Source organism: Rosa rugosa, chromosome 2 (genome assembly GCF_958449725.1).
Source record: "Rosa rugosa chromosome 2, drRosRugo1.1, whole genome shotgun sequence".
In the NCBI taxonomy this organism is placed as follows: Eukaryota; Viridiplantae; Streptophyta; class Magnoliopsida; order Rosales; family Rosaceae; genus Rosa; species Rosa rugosa.
This window is the reverse complement of record NC_084821.1, coordinates 67,811,895-67,836,771: the sequence shown is the minus strand read 5'-3', so window position 1 is coordinate 67,836,771 and position 24,877 is coordinate 67,811,895. Positions and strand designations below refer to the sequence as shown.

General features: G+C 38.8%; 4 protein-coding genes across 16 annotated transcripts; 3 read left to right on the top strand and 1 right to left on the bottom strand.

Moving 5' to 3' along the window:
* Nucleotides 1-4,837, top strand: LOC133729594 (nonsense-mediated mRNA decay factor SMG7-like). Of its 9 annotated transcripts, none has more exons than XM_062157155.1 (8): nucleotides 1-123; nucleotides 218-251; nucleotides 446-525; nucleotides 995-1,088; nucleotides 1,189-1,746; nucleotides 1,832-1,954; nucleotides 2,051-2,235; nucleotides 2,687-4,837. In XM_062157155.1, exons 4-8 carry the CDS (start codon nucleotides 1,038-1,040, stop codon nucleotides 4,668-4,670), a joined length of 2,901 nt encoding a protein of 966 aa, XP_062013139.1. In that variant the 5' UTR covers nucleotides 1-123; nucleotides 218-251; nucleotides 446-525; nucleotides 995-1,037; the 3' UTR covers nucleotides 4,671-4,837. The 9 variants fall into 9 exon arrangements, with proteins under 9 accessions (XP_062013139.1, XP_062013135.1, XP_062013138.1 ...); XM_062157151.1 differs by having other exon boundaries at nucleotides 1,180-1,746; XM_062157154.1 differs by having other exon boundaries at nucleotides 446-599.
* Nucleotides 4,838-5,407: 570 nt separating this feature from the next.
* On the top strand, nucleotides 5,408-7,697 carry LOC133729595 (uncharacterized). Its single transcript, XM_062157158.1, has 3 exons — nucleotides 5,408-5,974; nucleotides 6,046-6,203; nucleotides 7,075-7,697. The coding sequence occupies exons 1-3, from the start codon at nucleotides 5,891-5,893 to the stop codon at nucleotides 7,193-7,195; spliced, it is 363 nt and encodes a 120-aa protein (XP_062013142.1). The 5' UTR covers nucleotides 5,408-5,890; the 3' UTR covers nucleotides 7,196-7,697.
* A 4,202-nt stretch (nucleotides 7,698-11,899) lies between these two features.
* Nucleotides 11,900-17,656, top strand: LOC133733830 (transcriptional corepressor LEUNIG_HOMOLOG-like). 4 transcript variants are annotated; one of them, XM_062161471.1, is made up of 18 exons: nucleotides 11,900-12,031; nucleotides 12,187-12,263; nucleotides 12,354-12,454; nucleotides 12,703-12,818; nucleotides 12,906-13,141; nucleotides 13,274-13,316; nucleotides 13,398-13,509; nucleotides 13,963-14,009; nucleotides 14,155-14,244; nucleotides 14,494-14,562; nucleotides 14,713-14,760; nucleotides 14,919-15,063; nucleotides 15,383-15,492; nucleotides 15,582-15,734; nucleotides 15,860-16,015; nucleotides 16,417-16,533; nucleotides 16,644-16,850; nucleotides 17,226-17,656. In XM_062161471.1, exons 2-18 carry the CDS (start codon nucleotides 12,217-12,219, stop codon nucleotides 17,370-17,372), a joined length of 1,944 nt encoding a protein of 647 aa, XP_062017455.1. In that variant the 5' UTR covers nucleotides 11,900-12,031; nucleotides 12,187-12,216; the 3' UTR covers nucleotides 17,373-17,656. The 4 variants fall into 4 exon arrangements, with proteins under 4 accessions (XP_062017455.1, XP_062017457.1, XP_062017456.1 ...); XM_062161473.1 differs by having other exon boundaries at nucleotides 11,913-12,263; nucleotides 13,407-13,509; XM_062161472.1 differs by having other exon boundaries at nucleotides 11,913-12,263; nucleotides 15,585-15,734.
* Nucleotides 17,657-17,787: 131 nt separating this feature from the next.
* LOC133729593 (small ribosomal subunit protein uS5c) lies at nucleotides 17,788-21,573 on the bottom strand. Of its 2 annotated transcripts, none has more exons than XM_062157146.1 (2): nucleotides 20,797-21,573; nucleotides 17,788-18,302 (listed from the first exon to the last, which is right to left on the bottom strand). In XM_062157146.1, exons 1-2 carry the CDS (start codon nucleotides 21,477-21,479, stop codon nucleotides 18,053-18,055), a joined length of 933 nt encoding a protein of 310 aa, XP_062013130.1. In that variant the 5' UTR covers nucleotides 21,480-21,573; the 3' UTR covers nucleotides 17,788-18,052. The 2 variants fall into 2 exon arrangements, with proteins under 2 accessions (XP_062013130.1, XP_062013131.1); XM_062157147.1 differs by lacking the exon at nucleotides 20,797-21,573 and adding an exon at nucleotides 19,267-20,012.
* Between the last annotated feature and the right edge of the window lie 3,304 nt (nucleotides 21,574-24,877).

Sequence of the window (24,877 nt, the reverse complement as noted above, 5' to 3'; positions counted from 1 at the left end):
TGGGTACGACTGTACACAACAGCATTAATGTGAGGAGAATCATCAGCCACCTTTTACTTTGTCTGTTTCACAACTGAAGCTGCAGTATTGTACTGGTCTTCATCATGGCTCTCCTTCTTCCATGTGTGTGCTTTTTCTTGGTTGGTTTTGCTTCAATTTCAATTTCCAACATTGGTAGATTACTGGCTTTCACTAATGGGTTCCTTCTTAATTGCAGCTTGTTCCTGTGGGTTACTTCTTATTGAGATCAGGTAATTCTGGTAAAACTCTCTGTTCTTTTCATCTTTAAAGGTGTAAACTTTGTTTCTTGGTGTTTGTTTTGTTGAATTTTGATGTGGGTTTCTTACATTATTGTTGCTTGTTGTGGTAACATTTTGCTGTTCTTTGCTCTTGTTTTGGTGGTTTCTACTGATTGTGAGTTTTCCCAATTTATTTCCTTTTCCAGTTTTCATGTGGGTAGCTGAGAGCATGTTCAAAGTTTGATTAATCAATTACAGAGTTAGAGAAGTTGAAGGAAGAGTCCAGGTCTGAACTACTTGCCATTTGTGAGTTGGGTGTAGAAGATCATTATATTCCGTGTGGCTAGAAGTCAATTCCAGGTCTACTTTTATTCCTTTTTCTTTTTCTGCCATAGATCTTTTGGAAATTTAGTAGATTAAATTTTGAACTTTTACTTCTCATCAAATTAGGAATATATGCCTCCCTAAATTTCTTTGCTATTGGTTTGTAATTTTCAACTTTAGGGTTCTTTTCCCATCTCAAATTCCCAGATTATGCTCAATTGCCTCAGTAAGTGTTAAAATGCGATTCTGATTGTAATCTGGTACTGTCTGTGAAGAATTTGCCCTCATAGTTTGAGACCTCTTAGCAGAGATTCATTAGTTTGTATATTTCAACTTCTGACATCACTTTGGTGTCCAATTTTCTGTTTCATCTTGTTTTGTTTTTGTTTTTGCTACTGCAAAGTGAACTGATTTGTGATTTCTACCAATAGGTGAGTTATGCGATAGTCATATTGCAGCCCGAACAAAGTAGACATGATGGCTAAGCCACAGTTCAAAGATCAGAGAGAAATACAAAAAATGGAGGTAATTTTCTGCAGCTACATATTTTCTTTACTTGTTCACTTTACTTAGAAAGCTCTTGTATTGGTTTTCGGTTTGACTCTTGAAACTGCAGTCGAATCAGGTTGCAAGCAAAGAGAATCAGCTGTGGGCACTGATCCATGCCAAAGGTCTTTTGCACTCTGATGTTCAGGACTTGTACCGGAAAGTGAGGTCTTGTTATGAGAATATCATCCTGAATGATAATGCACAGCTGGAACTTCAAGACATTGAGTATTCTTTGTGGAAGCTTTACTATAAGCTTATAGATGAATTTCGTAAAAGAATAAAGAAAAGTTCAGCAGCGCCTCAACATGATAGTCATATAGAAGGATTAAAACTCTTTCTATCTGAAGGAATTCAGTTCTACCAAAATTTGATTGTGAAAATAAGAGAATGCTATGGCCTCACAGAAGAGTCTGTGTTCTACAGAAAGGGAGGCATAATTACCCTTGGGGAACAAAAGAAGATGCAGAAATGCCAATTTTTGTGCCATCGCTTTTTGGTATGCCTCGGGGATCTTGCTAGATATAAAGAACAATATGAAAAACCAGATGTCCATAGCCGAAATTGGTCAGTTGCAGCCACCCACTACTTGGAAGCAACAAGAATTTGGCCAGATAGTGGAAACCCCCAAAATCAGGTACATTCATAAATTTTTCTCATTTATTCATTTCATAGAAGTTTCGTGAGAACTAAGTTGCTAACTTGCTATATGATATTTGCAGTTAGCTGTATTGGCGATGTACATTGGTGATGAATTGCTCGCGTTATACCACTGTATAAGAAGTTTAGCTGTTAAAAATCCCTTTCCTGAGGCCAAGGATAACCTCACCTTACTGTTTGAAAAGGTAAAGCCCAACGTACTATTATGTTATTGATACATTGCATATCACCATCTGATATCCATATATCGCACTTCTCATTTGCTTCTTATGATCTTGCAGAACAGCTCATCTCATTTACATTCTCTTTCAAGCGAGTGCCAATTTAATTTCTTACATCCATCTGAAAGAAGCAGTGTTCAGATTACTAAACAAGAAAGCAATGATAATATGCTGAAAGCTGAAATGGATACAAATTTGTGGTCTCTTATGATCAGGACGCTAAGTTTCCTCCACTTAAAATTGAGGTACTCACTTGCATTAGACTGCATTAAATTTCATTTAATGTGTCATGTTGCTGCATTGTACCTTTGATTTCTGGCGGTGCATCTCGTGCTCTGCTGTGATCCTACCCATTTCGTTTTAACTGGTTCATATATTTTCAAAGAGAGTTGTAGTGGATACGTATGAAATCTTTTGATTTTACGGTTTCTACTACTTGTCCTAAATTCGGAGTACCTTGAGGTCATTACATTCTTTTAACTTGAGCTTAGACTGCTATAGTCTAGGTATTAACTTGCTTCACATTGCTCAAGGGACCTGGTGTCATGACAAAGAATGTAATCGAGACAATCTAGTTTTGTCTCGATGAACTTCTTTGCATTTGGATGCATGCTTATTTTGCTGATTCAGTATTACATTTATTTCTTTGTTGCTCAAGTTCTGATGAATTTTGTTTCCTCTTTTCATGTGAGGCAGTGTGGATCAATTCCCTTGTGCTTTCGCATCTACTATGAGAGAGTTGGATGCATTGATGGCACTAGATGATACAAAACTAAATGCTACATTGGAGTCATATCAGCGTATGGATTCAGTTAGACGAGGCCCTTATCGAGTGCTCCAGGTTGTTTCTGTACTGATCTTTATCATACAGAATCTAGTTAAGATCCCAGAAACAAAAGACTCGAAGAAGCAAAATGATATGCAGCACATGGAGCTGACACAGTTGGGATTGACTGCCACATTCATATTCATGGGACGCTTTGTTGAAAGATGTTTGCAGGCAAGTACAATCGAGACATGCCCCCTTCTACCAGCTGTGCTTGTTTTTGTGGAATGGTTGGTCTTCATTCTTGATGAAGCAGAAACGTATGGGGTTGATGAGAAAAGCAAAAGTGCTATGTCCTACTTTTTTGGTGAATTTGTTGATCTTCTAAAGCAATTGAATGTCAATGTCGGTGAGGCCAAGTGTCCAGCAGGTGCTTCTCTCTGGGAAGACTATGAGCTGAGGGGCTTTGCACCAGTAGCTCAATCACATGCATTACTAGATTTTTCATCTCATTGGGAACATATAGACAATTATGAAAGTGGAATGGATTGTCGTTCTCAGCGTATCATCGATGCCGCAATTAAAATTGCAAGCAGATCAACTGATTCTCAAAAGTGGATTGTCTATGACAAGTCTGGAAGCAAATTTTGCACATACCACATGACAGAGTCAAATGGATATCTGGACAGGAAAGAGTCAGGAAGATTGGAGACTAACAACTCCGATGTTGAATTGAAAGTGTCTAGTCAGAAGATTGACAAAGCACCAGAAGAATGTGAGAAACCGATGAGTGATGGGGAAAATCTAAGCTCTATTGCTGTGGAAGAGGAAGAAGTTATTCTTTTCAGGCCTCTTACTAGACGTAATTCAGCACCAGTCAGTATGGCCTCTGCTTTAAAGGACCCAACCTCTCCAAAACATTCATTGGATCAAAAGGTGCCTTCTGATGAATGTTTGCGCCGTGCTACGTCACTTCTTATAGCACAAAACCCGGCTCAGAGTGATCCTTTTTCTTTCCATACTGACATGACTCATTTTGGGCGCAACATGTCATATAAGCAGCAGCAGCCTGTTTTCACAGATACAATGGCACAGCCATTTCCGGAAACTCCAATCACCGCTGGCCCTCCCTCCCTTAGTGCTTGGGTCTTTGATAGGGGCAGTTTGAGCAATAGTAGGGAGAAAAGCACACATGGGACAAGTAAACATGGATCATCAAGGTTGAGCCCTATTGAGGAAGTAGCTTCAGAATCTTTGATTGGCCTATCATTAAGTGACAATGAAGATTCTTTCAGCCATCACGAATTTGCAAGCACCTTATCCTATCCGTCTTCTTATACAGCTCCTGTGCCTTCAGCCCCTCCTTTATTGCCAGATGATGAGCCCCTTTGGTTTAATAAGGGGATCAGCATGACAGATAATGCTTCTGATGTATCATATTCACAAGCAAGCAGCTATCCACATTGGACTGCTACTCAAGGGCCACCTCATTTCAGTCCCATCATTCCGAGTTTTGTGGACAAATACCCAACTGCACATAGAATGACTTCATCTGAATGGCTTCGTCAGTACAGAGAAAGCCATAACCTTGAGCATCATGGTGGGCCCAATTATGTTCATCCTCCCAGTAACCTTGGAAACTTGTACGGTTATGATACTCCAAGGTTTCATCATTTCAATCAACGGGGAAATCTTGCGGCTTCTAATCCGGCAATGCGTATAGATGACTCGACATTGTATCCAGGTTTCCCTCTAGATCCAGGTTTCTCTGGTTACCAAAGAACAAGCCTCTATGGGTGTGGTGCTGTGACAGACCTAAGAAATGAGCAGCAACCACTTCTTCATTACCTTAAGGAGAGAGAGAAGCAACTCCAGAGAGATCCAACTGTGAGAGGTCCATATATGGACAATTGAGAACCATACTGCTGTAGTGTTCAAATATGCATTTCTGCATTTTTGAATATACATGCAGGTAGATGAAATTGTGCAGTCCTACCATCAACAATACTAGAAATGAATGTGAAAATTATGTGATATGTATGTGACCAATTGGATATGATCACATATTTTTTACTGTCTGATGGATAGGATGAGTTAATCACAATCTCGAGTTCAAGGTAAATATGTACATGACCATAGATTAGGAACTCATTAAAATGACTTAAATAACTCTCAAAGTTTCATACTTTTACGAAAAAATTTTTTGTCTTACATTGGAACACGACCCAATTTGTGTTGACTCAAAATGCCTTGTTATAGCAAAATATTGTTTTTTTGTTAAAAAAAATCAGAATTTTACAAAATTTTTGTTCAAATTTGATGGGTGGAGTTGGCGGATACACTTGGAGGCTTACGTGAGTCTCGGCAACCCTCTTTCCCACAAAAAATAGGCTCCGTCTTTAAAATTTTATAGCGCATTTTTTTTTAAACAATGAAATTTTTTTTAAAGAATGAAAGGGACATTCCCTAATTTACAATTCACACTCATTCTTTCATTCCTTGTTTAAATTTTTTATAAAAAACAAAACTTTAGTTATTAAAGATAAAGATTAAATTACAAAAAAAGAAAACATGAAGTGTGAATTGTAAATTGTAAAATGAGGAGTGAATTTTTTTGTTTTTACGACTTATAAACTTTGTTTGTAGACTTGTTGTGGCAGGTTCGAGAAGAGTTGGACAAATATGTGTCTCTTCTGTTGAAGCTTTTGCCCTAGAGAAGGTTTGATCAAAAATAAACAAGAGGACATTAAGAGAATTGAAGTTGAAGAAGACTCGAAACCAGTAATTGATTGTGTTAGTAGAGCTTGTCATTAAAGATATTAAGCTGATTGCTCGAAGCTTTGAAAGATTCACCATCAAGCATAACTTCCGAGAAACAAATTTCTTAGTAGACTCCGTTGCAACGTATGGACATTTAAGACCGGAATGAGAAGTTACTCAATCCCTCCCTCAGATATGTACTATTGATTTATGTATTTAATGTTGTTTTCTTATTAAATAAAGAGAGAAACTTTATAAAATTTGTTTGCAGGCTGTATAAAAGTGTTTCAATTAGTCTCCAACTCTAATTGACTCTCAATTCACAAAACCCAGTAACCCACAAAAATCTCCCAGATCCAAAACCATAAAAAAAAATGGCCAATAAACAATCACAAGAAGGAGAAAATATTTCATCTGCACAAGCAGTCTTTCTCGGGGCTTTAGCTCCTGGTGTAAACGTAAGTTTTCTTATTACTATGATGATGATTCTGAGCAAATCTTTATGGTGATTGAATGAATGAATTTTCAGGCTCCCACATGGACAACTCTGAGACTAGCGTTTGTGATGCTGGGTGTATGCCTTGCTGTGATGCTGGGCTTGGCTTTCTCCTCTAGTGACTCTTGGTTGCTTCTTCATGTTGCATTCTTGGTCCTCATCACTATGACTCTCTTCTTGCTTCTTAGCTGGTATTGAACTCTCGTCTCCAATACCCACAATTCCTTTTCTTTGAAACCCTTTACAGTTTTTGCAGTTTGGTCAATTTTTGGATATGGGTTATTGTGGGTGGTCTGAAATTTGAGATTAAAGTGTTTTACTTTGTTTGTGATTTCTTCTGCTGTGTGTTTTGGATGTGTATTGGCATTAGTATGTGTTTTCGGATCGAATGTCTCATGTTACCACTGATACTAACGGTTTGATGCCTTGTGCTGCTGCTATGTCAATCAATATACTATGTGAACACCCAAAAACACTTCTGTAGTTATTGAGCTTCATGTGTGAGTAATAGTTGGTATAATTTGGTTCACTTTATATTGTATAATATGGTAAGCATTTGTACATGTAGCACCAATTTATGAAAATTTACTCAATGTTATAGTTCAGTAGTCAATATCCCAAGCTGATTACCCTGTGTATTGGCTATCAATGGTTATGTGTTTTCTGAGGTATAATGAAGACATGTTGCACTTTCGTTGGTAGAATTGGACTGAGACATTGTCCACGGAGTAGGTTCTATCGAGTCCAACTCTTTATCTGCCTGGGGCTGAATTTTCCGTGGTTCTGAGAACGGATTAAGTGATTGGCTTGAGGGAAGTTGGAGACGGCTAAATTGATTTTTAGGAGCATGGGTAGACGTGAACTGTGTAAGCATGTCATGTATAAGTCCAAGTGAGGACTTTTAATGACCAGTTAAATGATCATTTTGCTTGGGGAAAGGAACTGCAAAGAGAATCCCCTACAAGGATTTAGAAAGATGATGAATGTTTATATATGATTTTGTTATGTCATTTACTTAAAAGAGATATACTTGATGGCTTGCTGATTGGGTTTATGCTGCAGGTTTCTTTCGCAGACTGGTTTGGTTTCTGTGGAACATCAAATCCGTGAGATAGGCTTAGCGCCAACTGATCAAGATACAAGCAGAAAAAACAGCATGAAGATTGAGGAGAAAGCCCTTTAAAAGGTCAACTTATTGTTCATTTAAAGACTACTACATTGGATACACAGGCATGTAAAGACAAGGTTGTTAAAACACCAAGCAGATGGCAGTAGTTCTCCCTACTTTTTTTTCGTGAGAACTATTGGCGAGAGAATAACATCGTTCAGCCACTCTTGGCTTCTTTCTCCTTGTGTTTGCTCTTTTTGGGTTTGATGAAGCAGAAGCACGAGCAGCACGGGAACTGAAACAAGAACTTCATCTCCTTGATTATTCTGATGATCATATTGTGTGGAGATCATGATATAGTGCTCCACTGTTGGCTTCCTTTATTCCTCTCTCTCTCTCTCTCTCTCTCTAAAGATATGCTTTTCCTCGTCCTTTATTTTTCTTTTTCCTTTTTTAAGATAAAAAGATGCCTAGCTTAGCTTCTACATCGCAATCATCACTGTCACTGGGTTGCTTCTATTAATCTGTTACATTACTTCTTGCAATTTCTTTTGAATCATCTGGATTCTTTTGAATATCTCTTGGTTTTGGTATCTTGTTTATTTTTGCATGGTAATGTTCCATGTAATGCTTGAATTTTTAATCTGGAAGCAGTAACAACTGATGTACAATGTTTACTATACGATGTCGATCTAGAAATGGTAATGGAGTCACTTTCATAAGATCTACCCAGCCTAGCTGACAAGCTAAAAGGATGCACTTAGTTGAACTAAATCTCCTAGGTTACATAAGATAGAATGAGGATTCTTATCTCAGGTAGCCTTCAAAATTGGGGAGGTATCAACTTATAAAAGGATTACTATATTAATTTTCCCAAAAATAGGCAGTCGGCTAAGGTCCTTAATATGCATTTTTCTATTTCTATTCACATGTGGAATTCAATGGCATCTGAAACATCATATTAACATTATTTTTATTTCCCAAAATTCTCTTGTACCGTAAGCTTACCATCTTTTTCAGAAAAACATAATGAAGTTCCATTAATAATATCAAACGATCTTACTAGGTCAAGTTTGAGGGTCCTCATATTACAAATCGATACTCAATTATTCAAGGACAGAAAAAAAAAAAAAAAAAAAAACCAAAGTTCAAAAAGAAATGCGGAAAAGAAAACAACCTACGCCTACACAACCCTAAATCAAAGCAACTGTCTTGAAACTATGATGCCTAAAGACCTTTATGGTGTACATTGCTGCATCCAACACAGGAAATAACTTCAACCTAAGACAGCATAGGGCTATGCCACTCCCCAAAAGCCCACACCAAGCCATATCCAAAAGAAAAAAAAGGGTGGGCTAGCCCAGACAGGCTACAATATTGCAGCAGCCCGAGCAGGCTGAGGCCTAATGGCGCAAAACCTACCTCCCACACCTCGTCCCCCTAGATCGGCCTCAAACGAGCCTTCAAGAGAGCAACATCCCGTCACCAATCCAGCGGCCGGACTTGATCCTCCACCATTGTCGTAGTCTAGGGAAGAAGCTCCTTGGACCCCGACCTAGAGAACAACAAAACAGTTAGAAAAGTTTCTTTAGAGTTGCCACCTCAAAGCAGATCGCCAAATGCTGTCGTTGTACCACCACGATCGGTGTCTTAGTACTAGATCCGCTACACTTAGACGAGAAGCACCCGAATCGAAGCGACCTCCCTCTTCTGGAGTGCGCCGTTGCCTGGTCTAGGGAACGAAAGTTCATTGGCGTCACGAAGACAAAACCCTAGGTTTCGCCTTCTCAAGGTCACTTCGAAATCCTCGAAGGCCTTCCAATTTGGGTCCTAAGATTGATTGAGGGAGATGGAAGGTACACATTTGTAGAACATGAGCCTTATAATGACACAAATGACTAAGATAATGTCATGTAACATAGAGCATTTTTTTTTTTTTTTGAACCTCACCCCTCTCCATCCTTGATGGAGCTCGAACACATGACCTCCTAAATGGGAAATCATTATTGACTGATAATGAGAAACGACACGTGTGTTTTCTATAACTGTACAAGTGTTTTCAACATGCACCCCTACTTTCTCATCCATTTTCAACAAAACCTCGATCTCATCCCTTTGTCAGATAAAATACGCTACCTTCCATTTTTGACACGAAGTTCCTTTAATTAACTTCTAGCTAATTACTACCATGTCGTCAACAAATTGTCCTTATTTTACCACCACCGACTGATCATTAATTTTCATAAAAAAACCGTTCACAAAAAAAAAAAAAAAAACGCTTGTTTACTTCAATATGAGAATAAAGAAAGTGACAAGACTTTAACTTTTAGCTAATCACTACTTGTCGTCAGCAAATTGTCCTTTTTTACCACCACCGACTGACCATTAATTTTCATAAAAAAAACTGTTCACACTAATTTTTTTTTTTTTTTTTAAACTGTATACCTCGATTTGGAGAAAGTCATTACTTTAATTTCTAGTTAATCACTACATGTCGTCAGCGAATTGTCCTTATTTTACCACCACCGACTGAACCATTAATTTTCATAAAAGAACCGTTTACAATAATAAAAAACAGAAGCTTTTGTTTACTTCGATTTGAGAATAAAGAAAGTGACGAGACTCCAACTACCAGTTGAGCTATAATCCCCCACATCCCGCACCAAATTAATTAGAGTGGTTCTAGTTTGACCTCCAAATTTACTATTTGGACTTCTTATACTTAGTACATCTCTAATTTACTTTTTAAAATACTTGAAAAGCTAAGTGGACCTTCTTATTTTTACCAAAACACCCTTGAACATGAGATACAATAATCTGTTACTCTACTTTTTATCTCTATATTCAACCATGAGAGAAAGAATGAATGAATCAAAATCACATGATATTGTTATCTTATGAGTAGATCTCTCCTCTACCAAATTAATCAGAGAGTTGGTTCCTGAAATTCCTTTGAATTTGCTAAAAGAAGGATTTCATGAGTTTTGGGTTGAAAAATCGAGTAATAACTATATCAGAATATTCAATGAATATAGTTTAAGGAAATTTCATATCAGATTATTTTGAATTTACTTTTGTATTAATGTGGGCAATGTATATAAATTATTATTTTTACTTAATTGTTTTAGGTAAATTATAAAACTATACGACAATATAAGAAAATTTCAAGAAAAAAAAAACAATTTAATTGAATGTTATATTTGGGGAAGGTAAGAAGAGTTTTTTTTTTTTTTTTTTTTCTTTTCATTTTTCTAACTTTGTCCTTATTTGTCTTTTCATATGACTTGACAAAATCTATTAATAATTGAAAAAAATGGAGGTCCAAATATCAAATTTGGAGGTTCAACTAGAACCACCTAATTAACTACACAGTAAACTAACATCTAGACTGAAATATTTTTTAAAAAAAGACCTAGCATGCTCTGCTAGGGTTTGGTAGACAGCTCGCCCTTTCTACTATACCTGGTCGTCATTTGATGGCTGCGTCGAAGTCAGTCCGACTGGCTTTGCTTCTTGTCACCTCCTTCTTGATCTATATTGAGGGAGAGGCTATAGGGGTGGATTTTGTTCGATCTGAAGGTGTGAGAGGAGTCTCTGATTTTGTCTGGGATAGGGAGATTGCTGGCTTTCGATTATGGGAGCCTGATGGATGTCGATCAGTTTGGTTGGACTGTCTGGTGCTTGCTGGTTCCCAGGCTGTGTGGGTCGGAGATGTGGCGACGGGGTCGACGGTGCTAGGACGTCTGTTGTTGAAGGCTTGGACTAATGGGATCGGGTACCCAATTTTTGGATGCTCCGATCTGCGGTGGCGATGGTTATTGAAGGTGGGATGGGATGAATTTGATGATGGTGGGGGAATGAATGTTCATCTGCCATTGCCGAAATTGAGATCGATCATGTCTTACTTTGGCATGGATGATAATGGCTGCTTGAATGCTAGTTGTCCAAAGTGCGGCGGTGGCTTTGGTGGCGGCGTTCAGGGATGGTGTGGCGACAAGGAGGTTTCTTTCCCTGCTCAAGTCGAACCTTGGAGTATCTGGGCCGTTTGGACCTTGTATTGGCCTGTGGGCCGTAGCTTTGGACTCACTGCTCTAGGGTTTCAAGTGGGCTGGATTACCTTTGTGTTATGGGGCTGGATGGATTGGGTCTTTATGGCCCATAGTATTGTTTAATTTTTGTTTAGGTCACAAAAACCAATGCCTTAGTTGAGTGTGCTTCGAGGTTTTCTTGGTTTTTGTTAGAATAATGGTGCGTGGGCTTCCTAAAAGGTGGGTGTATTGGGGACTTTTCGGGATTTTATTATTTTAGAATAGAGTTTTGGGAGGTTCTAAGGAACGATTCTTTCTGTCGACCCCATATGAGTGTTTCATTTTTGTACTGCTTGCTGAATTTAATGAAAGGGCTGACCTATTTTCCGATAAAAAAAAAAGAATCACCCAATTAACTACGGTTGCAAGTTAGGAGGAGAGGAAAAAAAAAAAAAAAACAATTAACAATGGGGAAAAAGAAACACCCAAACATTGAATCACCATCTTCTTCTTCTTCAAGTCCAAAATAGCAATGCATAAACCCGATTTAGGCAGACACTTCATGTTTGTCCAAAGTAAAAAAAGGTAGACATTTCATGCCTCTTTTGAGCAGGCAATGACGCGGCGCGAGGCCATTGGTCTGTCACCACAGAGACTCAAACCCCGGAGAAGTGAAAGTGAAAGGTCTATTGGCAATTCTGCATATAAAAAACCCAAAACCTCACACACACACAAGTCTCACTCACAAAAAGCCCTCTCTTTTTTCTGTGAATAGAAAAAACCAAATTGGCCTGTTTGTCTCTTTTCTTTGGCCAACACTATATTTGCATGGCACTGTTACACCTTTCTTAGCTCACACTCACTGCCTCAACCTCTCTTTCTGGTCTGGCCGTTTCTCACAAAATACCCAACTGGGTTTTCTTATTTCAATTGTGCTTCCAATTCATATCCCTAATCTCAATCTGGGTACTTGAAATTTCAATTCTTTTCTAAAGCTTTTCGGTTTTTTTTTTTTTTTGTTCTTTCATGCTTGTGTAGGTCTTTTCTTTGAAGGTGGTGTGACCGATCATGGCCAATTCTTCGGGCCGTGTTGACTTCTGGGATGCTGAAAAGATGTGAGTTGGCTTGTGTTTGAGTTCAATGTATTTCTTGTTTTCTTTTATTTCGATTTCGGGTTTGTTTGAATTGAGGGTTGTTTGTTATAGGCTTGATCTTTATCTGCACGATTATATGGTGAAGAAGAATATGCACTCCACTGCTGAAATTTTCAGGAGAGAAGCTGATGTCTATTCTGAAAGTCCTGTTGGTTAGTACTAATTAATTGCTCATATTCGGCTTCAGTGATTGAATTGGTGTACTGATTAATTTATGTTGTTTTGAGTAGAATGTAGCAGAGGAATTTGATGAATAAAAGTGTGGTTTTCAATTTTGATCATAATTCAAGAACCCTTGTGGTGCTTGTGGGTTGTTTGGATAGTTCTGCTTTGATTAGTGTTACAGATTATTCTAGCTTAGTTAACAATTCTGAGGGTGTTTTTTTTTTTTTTTTTTCAGTTATTGATACCAAGGAGGGGTTCTTAAATGAATGGTGGACTTTGTTTTATGATGTGTATTCGTCTAGGACACAATTGAAGCATCAAGATCAGGCCAAGGTTGAAGCACCGGTTCAGGTGAATTGATTTTTGAACTAGTCTTGGTTTTGGTTGTTTTAGGACTTGTGGTTGTGACATGGTGTGTATCAATTTGTTTGATTTCAGGAAAGGAGAGAGAATGAGCAGCAACGTAAACATCCAAGAGTGCCTGAAGATTTACCAAGAGTGCCTACTGCACCTTTAGCAACCAAGCAAAAGAGGTCTCGACGAACGCCTAGGACCAGGAGTATTGACTACTTTAGTAAGTGGTTGGGGATACCAGGTGGAGATTTTGGACCCAATTTGCATCCGCTTCGTGTCAATGATCTGAATATCTCAAAGTCACTTGCAACCAGTTCAAGGTATAATCAGTTCCTTACTAATTTTTGTTGTTGTTCAGATTAATGCTTGATCTATTGTTGCCTTGTTGGTTGGATTTATCTGAATACAAAGTATGTTCACCTTTTTAATAACATTTTTCATTCTTTTGTTAGCCCTCTGCATCAGCAACTCCTCAAGAATATTGCTCAAATGCAGGTAAGTGAGAATATTGTCTAATCCATTATACCCTCTAATAAGAACCCCAATTGTGTACAGTTCCATTGAGAATTTATATAGCAAGTGCAGGACAACAGAAATGTCATTAGCTTCAGCAGGACTAACAACATTGGCTCTAAGGTTTTTGGACTGCATAACTCCTTACTCCCACTAACTGGAGCTCAGGATGCAGGTAATTAGGGTCATTTTTGGAGTTCTAGTATTTAAGCACTTTGAAGTTGCATATATCAGATAACTCATGCAGGTATTACACGAAGTTTAAAAAGTACTGTTAATCTGAAATTGTATTATACTAAGATATATCTTTGTTCTCTAGCTGACCTTCCTAAATGTATCTGCTAGCTACTTCCTATTATTGTTTGATCTGGCATCAGAGCTGCACACTATGTTTGTCTTTGTATTTCTTTGGAAGTTGTTGTCAATGATATGTATTTCTGTCACGTCCTTCATATTATTTAGTTACACGATACTGGTGTCACTTTTGTTTCAAATCATGAAATTCTGTTTTCTTAAACTGAGCATGATGATTGTAGAAGTTCTGAAGAAGACTTATTCTTAGAAAGAAATGTGTGTTATTTGATTTCCATCATGTAGGTGTGTGATTTCTATATGTTTATGCTGTCAGGTATAAGCGGAGTTCAACCTGGACCACAAATTGGAAGGCCTTTAAAAGTAAGCGCTTTAAAGTTTTCCCCATTGGAACTCCTTTAGCATCATTTTATAATTTCTATCTTCCATTACTATAACTGTTTGATTCAATTTTCTTAGTACTTTCCTCTGAAGTTGATCAAATTTTCCATGGCTTGAACCTCTCCAGGTAGTAAGCGCAGCTTTGCAGGCTCCAAACCACCAACAACTGATTGAGACATCAACAGCAGAACATCAGCATCCACCTTTGAGTGATCAGGTAAAACTGTGATCCTTCTCCTGGAAGTTATACCAAATGAGAACTTAAGGACCGGGTACTATGGTTTACAATGCCAGTTTGAATTGCCGTAAGTATGTTTTCCAGTTACACACAAAATCATCCCTCAAAATCAATAAGAACATGCTTTTGACATTTATGTCTTTCCACTTCCAAAGTCAAGTAATTAGTTTACAACAGAGGTCTAACTAACATATCTTAAACCTATGTAAACACTTGCTGGTGAACCAGATGGTGGGTCGCCTCTTGAGACAAATTGCAGAGCCCCAGCAACAACCTGATCAGCAGCAGTTACTAGAGGTCGGGAAGTAACCATGATTAATTCACTTGCTCGATTACTAAATTTGATGATTGATACTTTCTTGCCTTGGTTGAATCACTTGAATGTCATGGTGATGATATGCATATTTTCCTTTGAATTTACTTTATAATATCATCATTTCAAATTAGGATGACAGAGAGAGGAGGACAGCATCAGGAGCAGGAGACAGTCATTTGGTAGGTGACACACGTTATAAAGGCCTCCCCTTATTGAAAATTTAAGAATAGCTTGTGACTCTTCATCATGTATTGGATACTTCCTCCAAGCGCATTCTTTCTTTTGTCCTTTATTATCTAATATTTTCATCAATTTCTATGTGCAATTCCTACCATAGGAAAATACGAGTGCTAATGAAGATGTCCCTGTGGAAGAAAATACCGAGTCTTTCTTGTCCTATGAGGATGACAGTGCTGCTGGTGGTACAAGCACTCCATTCAAGGCTTCAAAGCGTCGTGGTGGGAAAAAAAAGCACGAAAGGGGTAATTCTTTGCTTCAAGCACCATATCCGGTCCATTCATTCTCTCCTACTTCTCTTTTAGCTCCTCATTTTATATATTTAAATTTATGTTTTGTCCTTCTGCTTCTACTTAGTAACATTGTATTCTTTTAAATGGAGATGCTGAGGGGAACTAACAAAGTGTATGCAAAAGAGTTTAGTTAATACAACAAATAAGTGGATGGTGATAGTAGAAAGGATTAAAAAAACCACACATGCAGACATTGTTAGTTTTGTCTGAGAGCTGAAGAGAAATAGGCTGGGAACTTTTCATTAAAATTACTTCTGTCACCAATTGGTAGGCTTCAAGTTCGAAGAAATTTGTTCTCTCCATTCAAGCATGGCTAAGGTTGTATGCTGCCATTTTTCATCAAATGGGACGTTGTTAGCTAGTGCAGGGCATGAAAAAAAGGTTACTTGATGAAATCCATTATAATATTCCAATTTATCATCTTCTTGTTCAGTCTATGAGTTTGTGGCTGTATTATCATCATATGCCAGCAGGTTCTGATTTGGAACATGGAAACTTTTGATGTTGTTAAAACTTTCGAAGAGCATTCTCATCTCATTACAGATGTACGGTTTAGACCAAATTCAACAACGTTTGCAACATCTTCGTTTGATAGAAATGTGAAGATATGGGATGCAGCCAAAGTGAGTCTTTCATTATCAGTAATATCTTGATTTTCATTTACCGCTTAATTCTAATTCATAAGAAGATTCTTTGTTAGTTCCTTTAATTCTTCTTTTATCATTTATCGTTCTTTGTGTCTTTGTAGCCAAGTGAATCAATATCCAAGCTTGAAGGGCACAATGAGCATGTAATGTCAGTGGATTTTCACCCAAGGAAGTTCAATCTCCTTTCATCATGCGATAGTAACGATGAAATCCGACTGTGGAATGTCAACCAATCTAAGTGCACACGCATGTTTAAGGTAATATCTTGATCTATGCATTTGTTTTAGTATAATGGTACATTATACAAGCTAATATATGAAATACCCCTTAAGGGAAATCCTATTCATCTTTGACAATAAACTATATGCAAATTAATACATGGTAGAAGAAACATATTCTGGAATATCTGCTATCACGATTTGTTAATGTAATCAAATGCAGTAAAACCATCGTATAATGTTGCTAGCATTCTGTGGTTTTGATTGTTTTTAACACAAAATGAAAGTGTCAAAAAATTACCTTTTAGAATTTTCCTTCATTTCTTGTTATGATGGCAATTTCCTCCCACTGTACTCTAATTAATCTGAGAATGATTGTTAAAAAAGTGGACTTTCATTCATCAAAGTGTTACCTAAATCTCTTTGTGGAATAACTGCAGGGAGCAACTAAACAAGTCAGATTCCAGCCTCGATTTGGAAAATATTTGGCTGCTGCTTCAGGAAATAGTGTCAATACTTTTGATGTTGAGACTGCCAGTTTCGACTTGTATTCGAAGGTAACTTGAGAACATATCTTGCAATTTGTGTTGCTACCTTTTAATTCAGTGATCTAGGTTATATATAAGTTCTGGCTTATCTTACTTGACATCTAGAAAACTCCTTTCAGGGATCTGGACATGCCAAAGATGTCCTTTCAATTTGCTGGGATACAAGTGGGAAGTATCTTGCCTCTGTTAGTGAAGACAGTGCACGGATTTGGTCAACTGCATCAAGCGGAAAATGCATATATGAACTCCACTCAAATGGCAACAAATTCCAATCATGCACATTTCATCCTGGATATTCACTACTCTTGATCATTGGTTGTTACGAGGTAACTTAATATCTATTGTTTCTGTTGACCGTTTGAACAATGTTTCTGTATGAGAAAATTAGTCTACGCACTTAGTATCCTTACTGCTAGTCTTTTATGCTTCCATTAGAACATTCAAGAGGACATGAAAACAATGGTATTATTCTGTTGATTCAGTAGAATAAGAAAGTTGGACACTGATGTTTCCTTTCAAACTTGAGCATTTTAGTTGCAAGGATGACAATGTTTCTAGGTCATCAGATGATAAACAGCACGTTTCTCTCTTTCCACGAACATTATAATGTTTGCAATTTGATTCAGGCTCAATTTCATGGGTCTCTTGTACTGCTGAGAGTGTTTTTGGCTGAAATCTAATTATTCATTTGTTCTTGGCAGTCCCTTGAGTTGTGGAGTCCAAGTGAGAGCAATAAAACTATGACTGTTCCAGCGCACAAGGGGCTAGTTGCTGCACTGGCGTCATCCCCAAAGACTGATATGGTTGCCTCAGGGAGCCATGATCAGGTCGTCAAACTATGGAAATGAGCCCTTTCGATGTGACAGCATACATGCCAGGATGAGAAAATCTGGTGGAACTGTAAAAACTAGGGACATGAGATGATACAAGGTGTACCTGTCATGAACAATAAGCTAAACTGTTTAGCCAAGGATACAGTTTTTGGTCATATCCTTATAGGAGAAAACAGGGCATGTACCCTGATCTTCCAACCTCAAGTACAATGCAATGTAAATATTTAGGATCATCTTTTTTAGTTCTAAGACTATGGTTGCTTTTTACAATATCATGGCATAATTATGAGTTGCCCCCCTTTCCAGCAGAATGTACATAGAATACTTTTTTCTTCTTTGTGTTGTTTTTCATGATTTACAGAGTAATTTGAAACCAACTTTTACAGTGAAGGTGGAAGTTTTTACATAATGATATAAAAAATGGTTTCAAAAATGAAAAAGAAGTGCCACTCCTTGCAGTGCACATCTTGGTAAGCTTGCTTCATAACAAATAATTGGGGACAAATTGAATTCTTGTAATCCCAAGGAAACATGATAAGGCTATGACGCCCAGTTTACATACATATATCAAGCTTGTGATGGAAAACAAATGAACAAAAGAGGGAGAGGCTACTCTTACAAGACAAGAAGCCTGCACTACAAGAATTCCGATGTGTAAAACAAATCTACAATGCAATACAGGTTTTGCTAGTCTATCATTTCCAAAGCTCTTCCATTGGAATCCCACGGTCAAGTGCGACTTCACGGAACTGTCTCATTTTCTGTACTGCAACTACGGTGGCTCTGGCATTGTTGAGAGCATTCTTACTTCCAAGTTGCTTTCCTAGAGCATTTTCAACACCTGCCATTTCTAGAACAATTCTCACGGACCCTCCAGCAATAACTCCAGTACCAGGAGAAGCAGGTCTAAGCATCACTTTGGCTGCTCCATAATCTCCCTCAGATCTGTGATTCATGAGAACAAAATAGTAAATGCAAACTGAAATGAGATAATGAGATGCTGCATTACTAAGGGTATTGGCATAAGAAAAACTTAGGAGCCCCAAGAATAAGAAAGAACTTATATCTAGTATCTATCAACTTTTAGGACCAAGAGTCAACAACAGATAAATAATAATAGTCCCTCCCAAAAAGAATAATGTAGACACTACACCTTTTGTACTCCATATGTTCCTTAGATGATCATAAAGCTCATTATAACAGAGAGAGTTTAGTTATGTTGTCATGACCAAAATCAAAATGGCAGCATTGGCAATTACATTATTTCTCTCACTCTTAAGCTACCAATATCAGGAAATGTCTGCACTTGCAGGTCTAGCAGGTCAACTGTCCTGTTTAAGTCGTGTTTAACTAATTGAAGCTCAGAGCACTTGCCAAAGATAAATCTTTCAAGTTCAGGGAAATTGCGTAATTTCATCACACCTTCTGAAATCATTTATCAAACACTTTTCTAGACTACACATCAGCGCTTTCAGGCACTTGACCAGGAAGCTTTGCAACTCAGAACTACAACTGTATGATCCCACAAATGAGAAATAACTCATTGGTTCACTGGTTTTCGATAAAGGTGCACTTCATCAACCCCAAATCGAAGCAACCACAACTAGCAGACACTTTCCACGAGGATATATATCTTCAATACCCCTTACACAGTGATACTCAAGTGATTCCTTAGACTACAAGGAAAACACACTAATCCAATACATATTGCATTTACAGCAAACAACAGAGGTACAAACCCAATTTCAACAAAACCCAACTCCTCTTTTTAACCAATCACTATATATACTCAAAACTATCAAACTCTGATACAGAGACCAGTAAGCAGGGCAGACCAACAACAAATGCAATCCAAACTAAACATTTGCAACCAAAATAAATCGAAACCCACAAGTAGAACTGACATTACCTATGAGGAAAAGTCAAGTACTTGGTCATGGGGACAGTGACAATGTTCCTCCTAGCATTGACAGCAGCCTTCTGAACCCCATCAATAACCTCCTTAGCCTTGCCCACACCCACACCCACACAACCTCTCTTGTCACCCACCACCACTATAACCCTGAAATGCAATTGCTTCCCTCCTTTCACAACCTTGGTCACTCTCCTCACCTCCACCACTCTCTCCTCAAACCCATCTCGAATCTTCTCCTTCTTCACTTTCCCAAAAGCACCCAACTTTCTCACCTTCGAGTCCATCACGTACACGTCATTGCCCAGAACGCTGACGCCGCTGTAGGCCGGCCCGTAGAGCTCCTCGTAAGCTTTGGCGATTTGCTCCTCTGTCTCCAACGGCTCGTCGTCGAAGGAGGGCGGCGGGACGAAGCCTTCCGGGGGCTCCGGGGGGTCGAAGACGGCGTCGTATTCGGGGTCGTCGGTGGAGAAGAAGGTGGTTTCGATGTGGGGTGGTTCGGCATTGGGGATGGGGATGGGGGTGGTGGGTCGTGGAGAGGAGAGGAAGAGAGAGATGGGTTTTGGGGCTTTGGGGAAGGAAATGGTGAAAGGGAGGAGGGAATGGTGTGGAGAAGAGTTGAGGGAGAGGGAGGAGAGGGAAGAGAGAGATGAGGAGGTTGTGGTGATGGCCATCAGGTTGAAATTGAATGTGTGAAGTCTAAGGATATTGGGGGTTTTCAGTGGGTTTTGGATAAGAGAAGGGGCTCTGTTTTTTTTTTTTTTTTTTTTTTTTTTTTTTTAAAGAAAAAATTGCATTGGCCATGTAGAATGGTTGAAACTTGAAAGCCCTAAATCTGTTTTAAATAGGTGGATGACATAGCTAATTTGTTAAGTAACCATTTGAAAGCCATGGTGAATGGAAAGTTAGTTCACAAAACAAACTACATTGATAACCTATAACTACAAGGAGTGTTGGTCGATTGAGAAAATAGGATGGTAAACATAGAACTAAGTAATAGTTGGTCAGAGAATGTCTGACAACATGTGTTGAATCAATTAGCCTTAAAAATATACAGGGTACACGATTGCAGGAATAAGTATAGATTTCAATGTGTAAGAATGCACATAGTAAGTATCACTATTTGATAATTTTCTTTAAGGGTTAGAAAATGTGATGGGGAAAGTAGCAATTTTTTTACCAGACTATCTAGCATGTCCTGATACATATTTCCTTTTTAGGGAACTATGTTAGCATACCATTGCAAAATAAAGGCAGCTTTCCATTTTTGTTATCTACTACAGTTAGCCATATTCATCAAGGCATCAAGAAGATGCGTACCAATTATATCGTTTAGCAAGATAATAGAAGCTCTGTGACAATATTAAAGCTAATTCACTAGGAACAGAAGCAAATTCCCCTCAGACTCCAAGTTAAACCAATCCATAATGAAAACCATACGCATTATTATTTGCATCACCACCAAAAACCAGACCTACACAACTGCAACCTCAACAAGATCAAAGCAGAGAAGTAGAAATGGCATACCTGTGAGGAAAGGTCAAGTACTTAGTCATGGGCACAGTGATGATGTTCCTCCTAGCATTGACAGCAGACTTTTGAACAGCTCCAATGACCTCCTTGGCCTTTCCCACACCAACACCCACATTGCCTTGCTTGTCACCCACCACCACTACAGCCCTAAAATGCAACTGCTTCCCTCCTTTCACAACCTTAGTCACCCTCCTCACCTGGACCACTCTCTCCTCAAAGCCATCTCTGATCTTCTCCTTCTTCAACTTCCCAAAAGCGCCCAGCTTCTTCACCTTGGCGTCCATCACATAGATGTCGTTCCCGAGAACGCTCATGCCGCTGTAGGCGGCGCCGTAGAGCTCCTCGTAAGCCGCGGCTACTTCGTCCTCCGTCTCTAACGACCCCTCGTCGAAGGAGGGCGGCGGGACGAAGCCTTCCGGGGCCTCCGGCGGCTCGAAGACGGCCTCGTACTCCGGGTCGTCGTTGTCGAAGAAGGTGGTCTCTATCTCGGGTTGTTCGGCATTGCATGTAGTGGTGGTGAGGCGTGGAGAGGAAGAGAGGAAGAAAGAAATGGAAGACTTGAGTTTGGTCAGGGAAGTGTTCGTGGCGGTGAAAGGGAGGAGAGTGAGGCGTGGAGAGGTGTGGAGGGAGAGGGAGGAGAAGGAAGAGAGAGTTGAGGAGGCTGTGGTCATGGCCATGATGGTGGTGGAGTGGTTTGTGAAAGTGAACAAGGATTGGGTTTTGGATATCGAGAGAGAAGAAGAGGCTTATCCCAAAGGCCGATCGAAACTTGGAGGATGGGTGAGTCATCGTGCATTAACAAGACAATGATGATGACGCAATTATTAGTCGCCCATTCTACGGCTAGTCGTTTGTCACAAATTTTCATTATTACAAACTCACAAAATAATACAGTTTTGTAAATCCTACGATAATAAATTATAGCTTTGAGGGTTGAAAATACTGCTTTAAGTTTTATAATTTCAACTTTTGAAAGATAGAAATTTTTTTACAAATGGTATCCTAAATAAAAGTCATTCATTACTTTAGTACGTTAATTTTAAAAACTACCATATTAGTACCACAATATTTTTCTCGAACCACTTTTAGTACCTGTCATCTACGACGGCGTCAACTCTATTACCACGTAAACTATTTCATGGGCAATTTTGTCTTTTCATCTTCTCATTTTTTCTTTTTCCTTTTTTCTTTGGCAATAAGTTTTTTTTCTTTTTGCTTTTTCCTCTTCTTCCCCTCCTGGCCTCTCTCTCTCTCTCCCCATCCATGTCACCAAAAACCCAGAAAATAGAACAACAATTTCAACCAAAGAAACAAAAATTGATGGGGGCTACAATTTTGGATTGAATTGAATTGATTTCCTGATCTCGCAAAACTCTCTCTCTAACCCCATCCATGCCACCAAAAACCCAGAAAGTAGAACATCAATTTCAAACCAAAAATTAATAGGGGCTACAATTTTGGATTGAATTGAATAATTTAAATTTTTCGGGGTTAAAATTGATGGAATTATGGAGAAGTTTCTTTCAATTACATAGGTGAGGGGAGGGTTGGTATGGTGTTCTTGAAGTTTCGGTGGTGGGAGGATTTTTATTTTTTGGCCGGAGGGTTATGTTATATCTCCTTTAAGGCACGTTTACTTACTTGGAATGAAAAATAATCATGAATCGGACACAAGTGGAATGAGAGAAGAAAATTGATTCCTAAACCCATATCTCCCCCCTTTGTAATCAAATTCCTGAGTATTCAGGAATCGATTCCTGATAAGGAGGTGGGACCTACATCCATTCCGATTCCTTAATGTATTAGTAAACGCATGAATTCTTTTACCCGGAATTATTCCGATTCCTTTATGTGTTAGTAAACGCATGAATGTTTTTACCCTGTAATCATTCACTCCCATTCCAAGTAAGTAAACGTGCTCTAAGAAGAATCCTTCCTAGTGTCTTTCTAGTATTCTTCTTGATGCTCACCTCTTCCGCATCATTTAGAACCAAATTCATGTACTCATCAAAATCAATGATTCGGCCTTCAATCCTGATGTCTTTCTGTTCAAAGAGCCAAATACGAATTCAAGCTTTACGTACTCTAGAGGAACCTGAAAATCAAGTTAAGGGTTGGGTCATGATCCTTTGAACTTTGGTGCTCGCCATGGTTGCAAAGGTTCCAAGGGTTCTGGGTCACGGAGAGAGAGAGAGAGAGAGAGAGATGGGGGGTCTATTGCAAGACTTCGATGGATTGTAGTGGCAAAGCAATTCCTGAAAGAAGAGCGATGCGAAGTTGGTCTATGGAAGGTTAAGAAATTAGTTTTTGAGTTGAAAAAAAAAATTGAGTTAAAATGTGGAGAGACGAAATTATCCTGTGAGAAATAGAGGTTTGGCGCCGTTATAGACGACAAGTACTAAAAGTGGTTTGAGTTTTAATGTTGGGGTACCAATATGATAGTTTTTCAAATTGATGTATCAAAATGATAAAAGACTTTTATTTGGGGTAATGTATGTAAAATTTTCCCTAAAAAATAAATATGACGGTTATAGAACTAGGGAACTCTTCTAATAAGGACTAGTTGAAGACTTTCTTGTGAGACTCACTTTTCAATCACATTTTTGCAAATCAACCATTAGATATTTAGTGTAGATCATTTATGCAATTTTTCAACCAAATTGAAAATCATTAAGGCATTCCTATCGTGATTTATCAGCTATGAACGTGAATGGTTCATGTTTGATAGATTGGGTTCGTCCATTGATTTGATCTAGTTTAGTATTTTACTCATTAGCAATTTTGAAGAACATTTATAACGGTTGATTTGCCATGATGTAATCGAAAAGTTGATCTCCCAAACCGTAAATTAAAACGTCCTCAACTATTCCTCATTTTAGTGGTCCTCACTAAAATGGCTCCCTGCAAAACTACCCCTTAAATACATAGGACTACAAGTCATCAAACTATTTGAATTAAAATATCTTCGTGGAATGGCTTGCGGGTCATTAAGTTCCATGACTCAATATTATCACCAAAAATTTAAATTTGTAAGACATTGCAAGCCAAAAATGGGTTTGAGTTGTTTTACCCAAAAGAGTTTAGGATTAAATTCAGTTTACTCCCTCAATTTGGTCGAAAATCACTTTGGTTCCCAATTTTTTTTTTTTTTTAGTCATGATGATCCCTGTACTTCTAATTTCATCACCCGCGTCTAAATTTCAAATTTGACTCCGAACATGATGTCACAAATTCACTTGGCAGTGACAACATGACCGCAAGGGCAAAATGGAGATTTTCAAATAAAAAGACTATATAAAATATATAAAAAAACAACCCCCAAAAATTTAAAATTGTACCCTCTCTCTCAACAAAAAAGCCCAACCCCGAAAGCTGTGGCCTCCAGATCAACCTCCGCTTCCATCAGCGCAATCGATCCAGCCTTACCGTCATTGTCGCTCTCCTCCTCGAAATTCTGCGACTTCGAAAGCTTCAAGCAGAAAGTGAGCGAGAAACGGTGGTTCCCTGTGCCGGATCCAACGCGATTGCCGTGGTGGTGTGGCGGCTCACAATCGTCAGACGGTTCGGGCTCCGCGTAGACGGGGCGACATTAGGTGGTTGGTGTTGGTGTGGTTCTTGTTCCTCCATTTCAAGAACAAAAGCGGGAAGTTGTGCTGCAGCGGCTTCACCGGTGCTGTTGCATGCCATTGCTCCTCCTCTTCTTCTCTTCCTTCCAACACAAAACCACCTATGCTTACATCAATCTCTACCTACACACCTACTAATCTGATCCCTAAACCCTAAAGCCGCTCTGCTACTTCTTCTTCTTCTTCTGGCTCTCTGGCTTTCAGAGTGAGAAGGTGACGGAAGCAATGGAGAGTACTTTGTTTTGGTGTTCAGGTTTCCGGTTTAGGGTGGGTTGTGATGGCCGTGCTTGGAGTGGCGGCTATGGTGGGTCTGGTCTTGACCATCCACACAATGCATTGTTTGTCGATGAGGCTGGGAAGTTTTGAGACATCCGGACTTAAACTTACAACAGAAAAGTACTTTTGCAGTGCAAAACTCGACAAATCAGAATGGTGTTGGCTCTTTTAAC

Coding starts and splice junctions, on each gene's coding strand:
- LOC133729594 (XM_062157151.1), top strand. CDS start 1,038: ATGATGGCTAAGCCACAGTTCAAAGATCAGAGAGAAATACAAAAAATG. Junction 1,089..1,179: donor GAGAAATACAAAAAATGGAG/GTAATTTTCTGC, acceptor TTGAAACTGCAG/TCGAATCAGGTTGCAAGCAA. Junction 2,236..2,686: donor TTCCTCCACTTAAAATTGAG/GTACTCACTTGC, acceptor CATGTGAGGCAG/TGTGGATCAATTCCCTTGTG.
- LOC133729595 (XM_062157158.1), top strand. CDS start 5,891: ATGGCCAATAAACAATCACAAGAAGGAGAAAATATTTCATCTGCACAA. Junction 5,975..6,045: donor CTTTAGCTCCTGGTGTAAAC/GTAAGTTTTCTT, acceptor ATGAATTTTCAG/GCTCCCACATGGACAACTCT. Junction 6,204..7,074: donor CTCTTCTTGCTTCTTAGCTG/GTATTGAACTCT, acceptor TTTATGCTGCAG/GTTTCTTTCGCAGACTGGTT.
- LOC133733830 (XM_062161471.1), top strand. CDS start 12,217: ATGGCCAATTCTTCGGGCCGTGTTGACTTCTGGGATGCTGAAAAGAT. Junction 13,510..13,962: donor AACTGGAGCTCAGGATGCAG/GTAATTAGGGTC, acceptor TTATGCTGTCAG/GTATAAGCGGAGTTCAACCT. Junction 15,735..15,859: donor AGATATGGGATGCAGCCAAA/GTGAGTCTTTCA, acceptor GTGTCTTTGTAG/CCAAGTGAATCAATATCCAA.
- LOC133729593 (XM_062157146.1), bottom strand. CDS start 21,479: ATGGCCATGACCACAGCCTCCTCAACTCTCTCTTCCTTCTCCTCCCTC. Junction 18,303..20,796: donor TACTTGACCTTTCCTCACAG/GTATGCCATTTC, acceptor CATGAATCACAG/ATCTGAGGGAGATTATGGAG.